The 12,069-nt window shown below is 40.7% G+C and overlaps 1 protein-coding gene across 1 annotated transcript in view; it reads left to right on the plus strand.

Annotated features, from left to right (window-relative positions):
- Positions 1-12,069, plus strand: part of mettl25 (methyltransferase like 25) — a 31,680-nt gene that overhangs the window by 2,998 nt on the left and 16,613 nt on the right. Inside the window, exons 3-7 of the mRNA XM_034163711.1 lie at positions 34-140; positions 1,679-2,221; positions 2,405-2,552; positions 5,802-5,896; positions 7,116-7,145. Of these exons, the coding sequence (XP_034019602.1) occupies positions 34-140; positions 1,679-2,221; positions 2,405-2,552; positions 5,802-5,896; positions 7,116-7,145 (923 nt within the window). The remainder of the gene's footprint in view (positions 1-33; positions 141-1,678; positions 2,222-2,404; positions 2,553-5,801; positions 5,897-7,115; positions 7,146-12,069) is intronic.

The raw sequence follows: 12,069 nt of genomic DNA on the forward strand, positions 1-12,069 counted from the left end.
CAGTTTAAAGCTTTAAAACGTGGTCTAATCCAGGTGCCGGTCTGGAGCCAGATGAGTTTATGAACTTAAAGAAGTCCCATGAAGTCCAGTGCATGTCTGAGGTGGTGTCCTCGCTGGCTCGCTACTGTGGAGTCAAACAGGTAAAAAAAAAAATTGCAAAATTGTGCAAGTCAGTGGGTTTTTATCAGAAATTTGTGCAAAAGTTAAATATTTTCAGAATGTTGGTAAAATACTATAGTGGAATAACAGCATTTCCAGTGAGTGATAGAATGTGATTGCTGGGTTTTGTCCTCCCACGATAAATGTCATGCTTGCGAGACTCTCGCGAGAACTGTAATTCCAGTAGTCATGGCAGCAGAAGGGTAAGTTTCATTGTTGTTCAAATTTAGTATTGCTGTAACATTATGTCTTGTAAGGTTTGGCAAGCGCTTCGTATCATATTTTCCATAGTATATGTCATATTTTTTCTGTATTGTCAGCTGTTTAATTTGGGATTTTTGGGCATTATTGTAGTGTGCTTTAATTGTTGGTACTGTATTAATTCTTTTATTATTGTTTTTTTGTTGTTGTTGTTTGGTCCTTTCATTCCTGTGAAAGTCCTGTATAAATTGTTGTTATAGTTATTGTTGGAAATAAAAAAATGTTTTTTTTTTTGTTTTTTTTTTTTTATTTAGCTGGTATATAAGTGACACTAGAGTATAACTCACAGGACCTCCCAAAGTAGTTAAAAAAACTTTACATATACTGTAGGGGAGGTGATGGTCTAGTGGTTAAGGATTGGGCTTGAGACCAGAGGATCCTCTGTTCAAATCCCAGCCTGACCAGAAAATCACTAAGGGCACATGGACAAGGCCCTTAATCCTCTAGTTGCTCGCGGTGTGTAGAAAGCACCTTGTATGGCAGCACCTTCACCCTCACATTGGGGTGAATGTGAGGCATTATTGTAAAGCACTTTGAGCATCTGATGCAGATGGAAAAGCGCTATATAAATGCAGTCCATTTGCCATTTATTTCAAAGTGTGAGGTTCGCCGTCGGAACACTTTCTCAAAAACTCTTCAATGATCCTTTTTGTTCATTTATTTTCTGACACTTATCTGAGTCCGGGTCAAGATGGGAGCAGACTAAGCAGCTCATCCCACTCTTCCCTATCATCGGTCAAGTCCTGTAACTCTTCACGGGGGACGTGGAGGTGTTCCCAAGCCAGCTGGGAACTATAATCCCTCCAGGGTATCCTGGATCTTCTGTGGAGCCTCCTCCCAGTTGGATGTGTCTGGAAGACCTCCCTAGGGAGGCAGGGGAAGTCTAATCGCAACTAGAGGAAATATAACCCCTCCAGGGTATTCTGGATCTTCCCTAGGGCCTCCTCCCAATTGGAATTGCCTGGAAGCCCTCACCAGATGGTCAAACCACCTCAGCTGGCTCCTTTTGAAGTGAAGAAGCAATGACATTTCCTGAAATTTGGTGGGACCATTCCCTGGGGGCCTGTCTGGACATGGAAGTTTGAATTTATAGATTAAATCTCCCTGGGCCTCCCAGAGAGGAAAAAAGAACCAATTTTCATACTTGTATATTAATTGCAGAAAACCTGTTGAGTCATTTTTTGTCTAATTCAGCATATGAAGGTTTGGTATAAATGGTGGTATGAGGTTGTGACTCTGTTGTCATGTTTCCTCACAGGTGATCGACGTGGGTTCAGGGAAGGGCTATCTGAGCTCCTTCTTGTCCCTGCAGTACGGCCTCCACATCTACGGTATCGACTCCTCCAGCACCAACACCCACGGAGCCCAGGAGAGGAACAGGAAGCTGAAGAGGTTCTCCAGAGCGTACCAGAAAAACAGGAAGGCAGCAAGGGACCAAGGAGGGGCGGCGTGCTCTGGAGTGGATGAAGAAGCTGGTGTTTTATGCGGCGCAGAAGAGCGGGAGCGGCGGGAGGAGGAGAAGGTTCCACCACCAAAGTCAATGAGTCTCTCAGAGTCCACCAGTCTAAATCCAGAAGCAGAGGAGCTGTTTCTCAGCGCTTTATCACTGGGTCTGACACAGACGACGTCTCAAAGAGTTCCTCCAGACCAACTGAGTGCTGAGGAGAGAGAGAGAAGGAAGCAGGAAAACCTGGAGAGGAAAGCTCGCAACAGAGCCAAAAGCGCCGCTGGCCTGTTCTCACCTCTCACATCCTTCGTCACTGAGTGCACAGAGCTCGGCGAGCTCATCAAGGAGCTCCAGGTAAGCAAATAAAAAAAAAAGGAAGTGCATCAGGCTACAAATCCGCCACAGCAGGTGGAGCGCGACTGGGAGAGTACCGAGGCGCCAATTGTGCATTGCATCATTATCGATACATTTGATCACCGATCTTCCCGTGTTCCCCGCCGGTTCTCTCACGTCTCTGCGCTTTTCTTCAAATTCCAGGAGGCGGTCGTGGTCGGCCTCCACACGTGCGGCGACTTGGCTCCCAACACGCTGAGGATGTTCGCGGCCAAACCAGAGCTAGCGTCAGCGTGTAGTGTGGGCTGCTGCTACCACCTGCTGTCCGAGGAGTTTGACCCTGACGGCCACGGTAACAAACGCAACGGGAAACAGTCACAAACACCCGCTGAGTCCAGATCATCACTCAGATCCAACCTGGAATAAAATCTGCTTCCCACATAAAGTCACATAAACACTCATGTTTTATAGTAAACAAGTCAGATGTTCCACAGAGAGTCTGGAGACTTCTGGATCTGGTTAGTTCCCCGTCTGGAGACTTAGCTGAGCAGAGAGGCTCTCTGTTAGAGCCATTAGGGTAGATTTATGGATTTAGGATGCCTCCTTAAAGGTGCTGAAAAAGACTTCTTTTTTTCCCTTTTCCCCCTTTTAAGTTAGGAGGAAATCAATTGAAAGAGAGATTGAATCTGTGTGCTGTGTGTATGACTTCATCTGTGTTCAGCAGGACTTTTCTTTTACTGACTCAGCAGAGCTGAGGTCTCGCATCTGGTTTTCAAACTGTGCGTGCACAACAAGACAGGTAGCCGTAAGTTTAAAATATAACGCAATGCTAAAATACCCTCGATAATTATTAAGATCCTATTGTCTTACGTACAATTTGTACATGTTTGATGAAGCCCCTCTATCAATCAGTTAATCAAAAAAAATATTTACATTTAACGGCGTCTGCAGGAGGCCTTGTGTGTGTACATGAGCCTTTAACAAGAGTGGAAAAGTGCAAATAGCGGAATTTAGTGTGCACGCTGACGTCCGCAAAATGTTTTATAAATCACTCCAGAGGTGTTATTAGTTTCCGCAAACAGGGTTTTCAGTTTTAGAAGTGTTTATTTCTCACTAGCTTTTATATAATATATGAGAAAGGTGTTATTACTAGCCAAAAACGAAGTGAAGTGAGAAGCTAGTGACACCAGGAAGTGGTGTCGCCACGCTAACATCTGCAAAATGTTATGTAAATCCTTGCAGAGGTGTTACCAGATTACAAAAACAGCATTTTCAGTTTTAGAAGTTTATTTCTTGCTGGCTTTGACATATGAGAAAGGCATTATTACTAGCCAGAAACGAAGCAAAGTTAGCAGCTAGCAACACTAGGAAGTGGTGTCGCCACGCTAACATTCGCTAAATGTTTTGTAAGTCCTTCCAGAGGTATTATCAGGTTACAAAAACAGCATTTTAGTTTTAGAAGTGTTTATTTCTTGCTAGCTTTGACATAATAAATGAGAAAGGTATTATTAATAGCCAGAAACGAAGCGAAGTTAGCAGCTAGCAACACCAGGAAGTGGCGTCGCCACACTAACATCCGCTAAATGTTTCGTAAATCCTTGCAGAGGTATTATCAGGTTACAAAAACAGCGTTTTCGGTTTTAGGAGTGTTTATTTCTCGCTAGCTTTGGATTTCATTTCTTATAACATTTGACTGCAAAAACACAATCTTACTAAGTATATTTGTCTAATTTCTTGTCAAAATAAATCTAATTTATATTAAATAGAAGACACAGTAACTTAAAATGTAAAATTTCAAGATATACAGACTTGTTTGTGGATAATTATTTAAAAGTTTTTAAAGCAAAATAGTGTTGGAAACATCTTGTTTTGAGTCCGAGGAGATGAAACAAGCTTCTTAACTCACCGTAAGATATTCAGATTTAGTGGATTTTTTTTTTTTTTTTTTTTTTTTTTTTGTAAAAAGTAACAAATTCTGATATTAGTAAAATAAAGTTTTCACAACTAATTTCAAGATTTTGTTTTAATAAAGTTTCATTTTTTTTTAAATCTTGTTACAAATAAACACCTAGTTTTTATGTAAAAATTGTGAAATTTTCCTTAAAAGTGTACCGCCACTGAGATTTTTAAGATTTAAGTCATAAAAAAATTTCTTTGGTACCACTATATTTTTATTTATTAATCTTTAAATAGGGGATTCATAATATGACATTTTCATTATGATCAAAATTTGTGTTGTCTCGAAAAAAATTAATATTTCCCCTGAAGGGCAAAATTTCAAAAGAACAAGCGGCCTTGAACTACAAACTATGCAGTTTATAAGGACATCATAGATCACATGGGGGCTTCCCCCAACTTGCGCGAGGTATGCTGGGAAGTGACGGTGACAGCCAATCAGAGTACAGAAAGACACAGTGATATCTTTTTGTTCACTTGAACAGAAAATCCAAGATTACTCAAATTTTATTCATTTCACATATGCAAGATTTTCGAGACGCTGCCTCCTAGTGACCACAATTAAAACCAAAACGGATCCAACTTTGAACTTTATCCAAGGACCTTTTGAGGTGGTCTTGTGTACCAAGTTTCACTTTGATATATGAAGTATTTCTCAAAGAAACACATGCACAAGGTTTTTTGACACTGCCCTCTAGTGGCCACAGTTAAAACTGTGCTCTATCACGTCCATGTCTTGAGAGCTAAGGTCAGTTCCGGTGAGAGCATGCATAATACCCAGATATGATAGATCTGTGAGTTCACTCATTCACGCCTCAGTTTATAAGTTGTGAAATCATTTACATGTGTCCACGTGCCGTGACTAAAATAGTTTTATCATATCAACAAGATAGAAGACACTGTGGTTTATTTGAATCATTTCTGTTAACCTTTAACCTTCACAGCATCACGGCCCGCTTGAGCTTTAGCCACGTACAGAGTGTAACGTCACAAGAGCTGACTGAAAACGCTCACATCGTGCCATTAACCCAGTTTGCACGCTTGTTTCTTGAACTCTGCCTGAGTCCACTGTAGTTTGTGTTCAAGTGTGCAGGACACGGACAGGAAATGACAGTCTGATTGGTGGAATTCATGTTATAAACAAAACACACACACACCCATGAATCTGTACGCATTACTATACACCTATCACGGTTCCGTACGCATCGCGATACGCCTGTCTCGATTCTGTACGCATCGCGATACGCCTGTCGCGGTTCCGTACACATCGCGATACGCCTGTCGCGGTTCCGTACGCGTCGCGATACACCTGCCACGGTTCCGTACGCATCGCGATACATGATTACATCACTGTTCCCACTAATTATGTGAAAAGTAATCTGTAGTGAATATTTTAACTTTAAAGAAACAAATATTCTGGAGTATAAATTGTAATCCTTGATGTTGTGTTTCCTGTTTTGTTTGTTTGCGGATGAAATGTGAATTACTTGGAAGGGCAAAAATTTTCCTCATCTTGTCCTTAACAGATTACAGTTGTTTTTAACCCCACCCCCCCAACACCCCCATTAATCATTTGGGTAGATGGATGAGTTTCATCCTTTTTATCTCTGTGTGTGTGTGTGTGTGTGTGTGTGTTCTGTCACAGGGAGTTTGCACGGTGCACGTGGATTCCCCTTGAGTCAGTACCTCCGGGACCAGTCCTGGTTCTGCAGCAGAAACGCCAGGATGTCAGCCTGCTTGGTGAGTTGTATGATGCTGCAGAAACTATATGGGGCAGTTTATTTTCTGCATAAATACGACTTCCTCTGACTGTCTGGGACGGCTGAGCAATAAAAACCTCCCTTATGGTTCCACAATACATCACTGATTACAGCAAAGTTTAGTTGAAATGGTCTTTTTTAATGGAGTATCACAGTTGCACTTTTTTTCTGTATTATCAATTCTATAATTTGGGATTTTTGTGTATTATTGTAATGTACTTTTATTATTAGGATTTATTTTATTACGTCCGCCAAGGATGTAATAAAATCATCAATATTTATTTGTCTGTCTGACTCAAAACTACCAAACAGATTTTGATGAAATTTTCACCACAGATAGATATTAGAGACCATAGAAGAACCCATTAAATTTTGGAGGTGATCTGGATCCGAATCTAGATTCTGGATCAAGTTTCACTTTATGTAGGCTTTGAAGGATTACTTTTAGCAGGATTACGTCAAAACTACTGCACGGATTTTGATGAAATTTTCAACACAGATACATATTAGACCATGGAAGACTCCATTCAATTTTGGAGGTGATCCAGATCCGAATCTGGATTCTGGATCAATTTTCACTTTATATACGCTTTGAAAGATTACTGTTAGCAGGATTACGTCAAAACTACTGCACAGATTTTGATGAAATTTTCAACACAGATACAAATTAGGCCATGGAAGACTAAATTTTGGAGGTGATCTGGATCCAAATCTGGATTATGGATCAAGATTCACTTTGAATGATTATATCAAAACTGCTTCACGGATCCTCACCAAATTTTCACCACAGATAGATATTAGGGCACGGACGCCTCCACTGAATTTTGGAGGTGATCCGGATCCAGATCCAAATCCCTATTCTGGATCAATATATCACTTTATATACGCTTTGAAGGATTACATCAAAACTGCTTCATGGATTCTCACCAAATTTGCACCACAGCTAGATATTAGGCCATGGAAGACTCCACTGAATTTTGGAGGTGATCCGGATTGGCAGATGTCAGAAATCTGTGATTGCTCTTGTTATTATTATTATTATGAGGGAATGTTTTTGCTTTGTTTGTTTTTTTTTTTTAATATAACATAAAAAAATAAATAATAAAAAAAAAAATCATGACTTAAACTCCAGAAAAATACAATTTTGAGCTCTGCAGCTGCATCTCTCATTGTTTTACCAGAAATATTTCCTCTTCTAGGCACTGGAGAGAGTTTCACTTGGCCAAGGTGTAAGTAAGAACTGCTTTCTAAGTATCAGTGTGTGTGTGTGTGTGTGTGTGTGTGTGTGTGTGTGTGTGTGTGTGTGTGTGTATGTGTGTGTATGTGTGTGTGTATATATATATATATATATATATATATATATATATATATATATATATATATATATATATATATATAATCAATCAATCAATCAATTTTTTTTATATAGCGCCAAATCACAACAAACAGTTGCCCCAAGGCGCTTTAGATTGTAAGGCAAGGCCATACAATAATTATGTAAAACCCCAACGGTCAAAACGACCCCCTGTGAGCAAGCACTTGGCTACAGTGGGAAGGAAAATCTCCCTTTTAACAGGAAGAAACCTCCAGCAGAACCAGGCTCAGGGAGGGGCAGTCTTCTGCTGGGACTGGTTGGGGCTGAGGGAGAGAACCAGGAAAAAGACATGCTGTGGAGGGGAGCAGAGATCAATCACTAATGATTAAATGCAGAGTGGTGCATACAGAGCAAAAAGAGAAAGAAACAGTGCATCATGGGAACCCCCCAGCAGTCTACGTCTATAGCAGAATAACTAAGGGATGGTTCAGGGTCACCTGATCCAGCCCTAACTATAAGCTTTAGCAAAAAGGAAAGTTTTAAGCCTAATCTTAAAAGTAGAGAGGGTGTCTGTCTCCCTGATCTGAATTGGGAGCTGGTTCCACAGGAGAGGAGCTTGCTTGCCTCTACTGGTGGTTGGCTCTCATTGCGGTATTGTATCACTTCCTGTTCCGGAGCACAGCGGTGTTTTTCTGTATCTGTTAGCTGTTTAATTTGTGCAGTTAGATTGATCTAGTTATCTAGATTACGATTTGTTTCCCAGTGTAATCTTTACGTGCCTTAACTAAAGCACTCCTTCTGCTGAATCACCTCTAAATTATTTACACATTATTCACTTTGCGTGTTTTTAGGAATCCGCTAGCTTAGCGTAGCTACTAGCTCTTAGCCGATTTAGCATGGCGGCTTCTCCTGTCTCTCCCGCACTTTTCTGCTCTGGGTGTGAAATGTTTAGTTATTCCTCGGCCTCCTTTAGCAGTAACGGTACTTGTAATAAGTGTAGCTTATTCGTAGCTTTGGAGGCCAGGCTGGGCGAATTGAAGACTCGGCTCCGCACCATGGAAAATTCTACAGCTAGCCAGGCCCCTGTAGTCGGTGCGGACCAAGGTAGCTTAGCCGCCGTTAGTTACCCCCTGGCAGATCCTGAGCAGCCGGGAAAGCAGGCTGACTGGGTGACTGTGAGGAGGAAGCATAGCCCTAAACAGAAGCCCCGTGTACACCGCCAACCCGTTCACATCTCTAACCGTTTTTCCCCACTCGATGACACACCCGCCGAGGAACAAACTCTGGTTATTGGCGACTGTTTTGAGAAATGTGAAGTTAGCGACACCAGCAACCATAGTCAATTGTCTTCCGGGGGCCAGAGCAGGCGACATTGAAGGAAATTTGAAACTGCTGGCTAAGGCTAAGCGTAAATTTGGTAAGATTGTAATTCACGTCGGCAGTAATGACACCCGGTTACGCCAATCGGAGGTCACTAAAATTAACATTAAATCGGTGTGTAACTTTGCAAAAACAATGTCGGACTCTGTAGTTTTCTCTGGGCCCCTCCCCAATCGGACCGGGAGTGACATGTTTAGCCGCATGTTCTCCTTGAATTGCTGGCTGTCTGAGTGGTGTCCAAAAAATGAGGTGGGCTTCATAGATAATTGGCAAAGCTTCTGGGGAAAACCTGGTCTTGTTAGGAGAGACGGCATCCATCCCACTTTGGATGGAGCAGCTCTCATTTCTAGAAATCTGGCCAATTTTCTTAAATCCTCCAAACCGTGACTATCCAGGGTTGGGACCAGGAAGCAGAGTTGTAGTCTTACACACCTCTCTGCAGCTTCTCTCCCCCTGCCATCCCCTCATTACCCCATCCCTGTAGAGACGGTGCCTGCTCCCAGACTACCAATAACCAGCAAAAATCTATTTAAGCATAAAAATTCAAAAAGAAAAAATAATATAGCACCTTCAACTGCACCACAGACTAAAACAGTTAAATGTGGTCTATTAAACATTAGGTCTCTCTCTTCTAAGTCCCTGTTGGTAAATGATATAATAATTGATCAACATATTGATTTATTCTGCCTTACAGAAACCTGGTTACAGCAGGATGAATATGTTAGTTTAAATGAGTCAACACCCCCGAGTCACACTAACTGTCAGAATGCTCGTAGCACGGGCCGGGGCGGAGGATTAGCAGCAATCTTCCATTCCAGCTTATTAATTAATCAAAACCCCAGACAGAGCTTTAATTCATTTGAAAGCTTGACTCTTAGTCTTGTCCATCCAAATTGGAAGTCCCAAAAACCAGTTTTATTTGTTATTATCTATCGTCCACCTGGTCGTTACTGTGAGTTTCTCTGTGAATTTTCAGACCTTTTGTCTGACTTAGTGCTTAGCTCAGATAAGATAATTATAGTGGGCGATTTTAACATCCACACAGATGCTGAGAATGACAGCCTCAACACTGCATTTAATCTATTATTAGACTCTATTGGCTTTGCTCAAAAAGTAAATGAGTTCACCCACCACTTTAATCATATCTTAGATCTTGTTCTGACTTATGGTATGGAAATAGAAGACTTAACAGTATTCCCTGAAAACTCCCTTCTGTCTGATCATTTCTTAATAACATTTACATTTACTCTGATGGACTACCCAGCAGTGGGGAATAAGTTTCATTACACTAGAAGTCTTTCAGAAAGCGCTTTAACTAGGTTTAAGGATATGATTCCTTCTTTATGTTCTCTAATGCCATATACCAACACAGTGCAGAGTAGCTACCTAAACTCTGTAAGTGAGATAGAGTATCTCGTCAATAGTTTTACATCCTCATTGAAGACAACTTTGGATGCTGTAGCTCCTCTAAAAAAGAGAGCTTTAAATCAGAAGTGCCTGACTCCGTGGTATAACTCACAAACTCGTAGCTTAAAGCAGATAACCCGTAAGTTGGAGAGGAAATGGCGTCTCACTAATTTAGAAGATCTTCACTTAGCCTGGAAAAAGAGTCTGTTGCTCTATAAAAAAGCCCTCCGTAAAGCTAGGACATCTTTCTACTCATCACTAATTGAAGAAAATAAGAACAACCCCAGGTTTCTTTTCAGCACTGTAGCCAGGCTGACAAAGAGTCAGAGCTCTAATGAGCTGAGTATTCCATTAACTTTAACTAGTAATGACTTCATGACTTTCTTTGCTAACAAAATTTTAACTATTAGAGAAAAAATTACTCATAGCCATCCCAAAGATGTATCGTTATCTTTGGCTGCTTTCAGTGATGCCGGTATTTGGTTAGACTCTTTCTCTCCGATTGTTCTGTCTGAGTTATTTTCATTAGTTACTTCATCCAAACCATCAACATGTTTATTAGACCCCATTCCTACCAGGCTGCTCAAGGAAGCCCTACCATTATTTAATGCTTCGATCTTAAATATGATCAATCTATCTTTGTTAGTTGGCTATGTACCACAGGCTTTTAAGGTGGCAGTAATTAAACCATTACTTAAAAAGCCATCACTTGACCCAGCTATCTTAGCTAATTATAGGCCAATCTCCAACCTTCCTTTTCTCTCAAAAATTCTTGAAAGGGTAGTTGTAAAACAGCTAACTGATCATCTGCAGAGGAATGGTCTATTTGAAGAGTTTCAGTCAGGTTTTAGAATTCATCATAGTACAGAAACAGCATTAGTGAAGGTTACAAATGATCTTCTTATGGCCTCGGACAGTGGACTCATCTGTGCTTGTTCTGTTAGACCTCAGTGCTGCTTTTGATACTGTTGACCATAAAATTTTATTACAGAGATTAGAACATGCCATAGGTATTAAAGGCACTGCGCTGCGGTGGTTTGAATCATATTTGTCTAATAGATTACAATTTGTTCATGTAAATGGGGAATCTTCTTCACAGACTAAAGTTAATTATGGAGTTCCACAAGGTTCTGTGCTAGGACCAATTTTATTCACTTTATACATGCTTCCCTTAGGCAGTATTATTAGACGGTATTGCTTAAATTTTCATTGTTACGCAGATGATACCCAGCTTTATCTATCCATGAAGCCAGAGGACACACACCAATTAGCTAAACTGCAGGATTGTCTTACAGACATAAAGACATGGATGACCTCTAATTTCCTGCTTTTAAACTCAGATAAAACTGAAGTTATTGTACTTAGCCCCACAAATCTTAGAAACATGGTGTCTAACCAGATCCTTACTCTGGATGGCATTACCCTGACCTCTAGTAATACTGTGAGAAATCTTGGAGTCATTTTTTATCAGGATATGTCATTCAAAGCGCATATTAAACAAATATGTAGGACTGCTTTTTTGCATTTACGCAATATCTCTAAAATCAGAAAGGTCTTGTCTCAGAGTGATGCTGAAAAACTAATTCATGCATTTATTTCCTCTAGGCTGGACTATTGTAATTCATTATTATCAGGTTGTCCTAAAAGTTCCCTAAAAAGCCTTCAGTTAATTCAAAATGCTGCAGCTAGAGTACTGACGGGGACTAGAAGGAGAGAGCATATCTCACCCATATTGGCCTCTCTTCATTGGCTTCCTGTTAATTCTAGAATAGAATTTAAAATTATTCTTCTTACTTATAAGGTTTTGAATAATCAGGTCCCATCTTATCTTAGGGACCTCGTAGTACCATATCACCCCAATAGAGCGCTTCGCTCTCAGACTGCAGGCTTACTTGTAGTTCCTAGGGTTTGTAAGAGTAGAATGGGAGGCAGAGCCTTCAGCTTTCAGGCTCCTCTCCTGTGGAACCAGCTCCCAATTCAGATCAGGGAGACAGACACCCTCTCTACTTTTAAGATTAGGCTTAAAACTTTCCTTTAAGCTAAAGCTTATA

This window comes from Thalassophryne amazonica, chromosome 22 (genome assembly GCF_902500255.1).
Source record: "Thalassophryne amazonica chromosome 22, fThaAma1.1, whole genome shotgun sequence".
Taxonomy (NCBI): Eukaryota; Metazoa; Chordata; class Actinopteri; order Batrachoidiformes; family Batrachoididae; genus Thalassophryne; species Thalassophryne amazonica.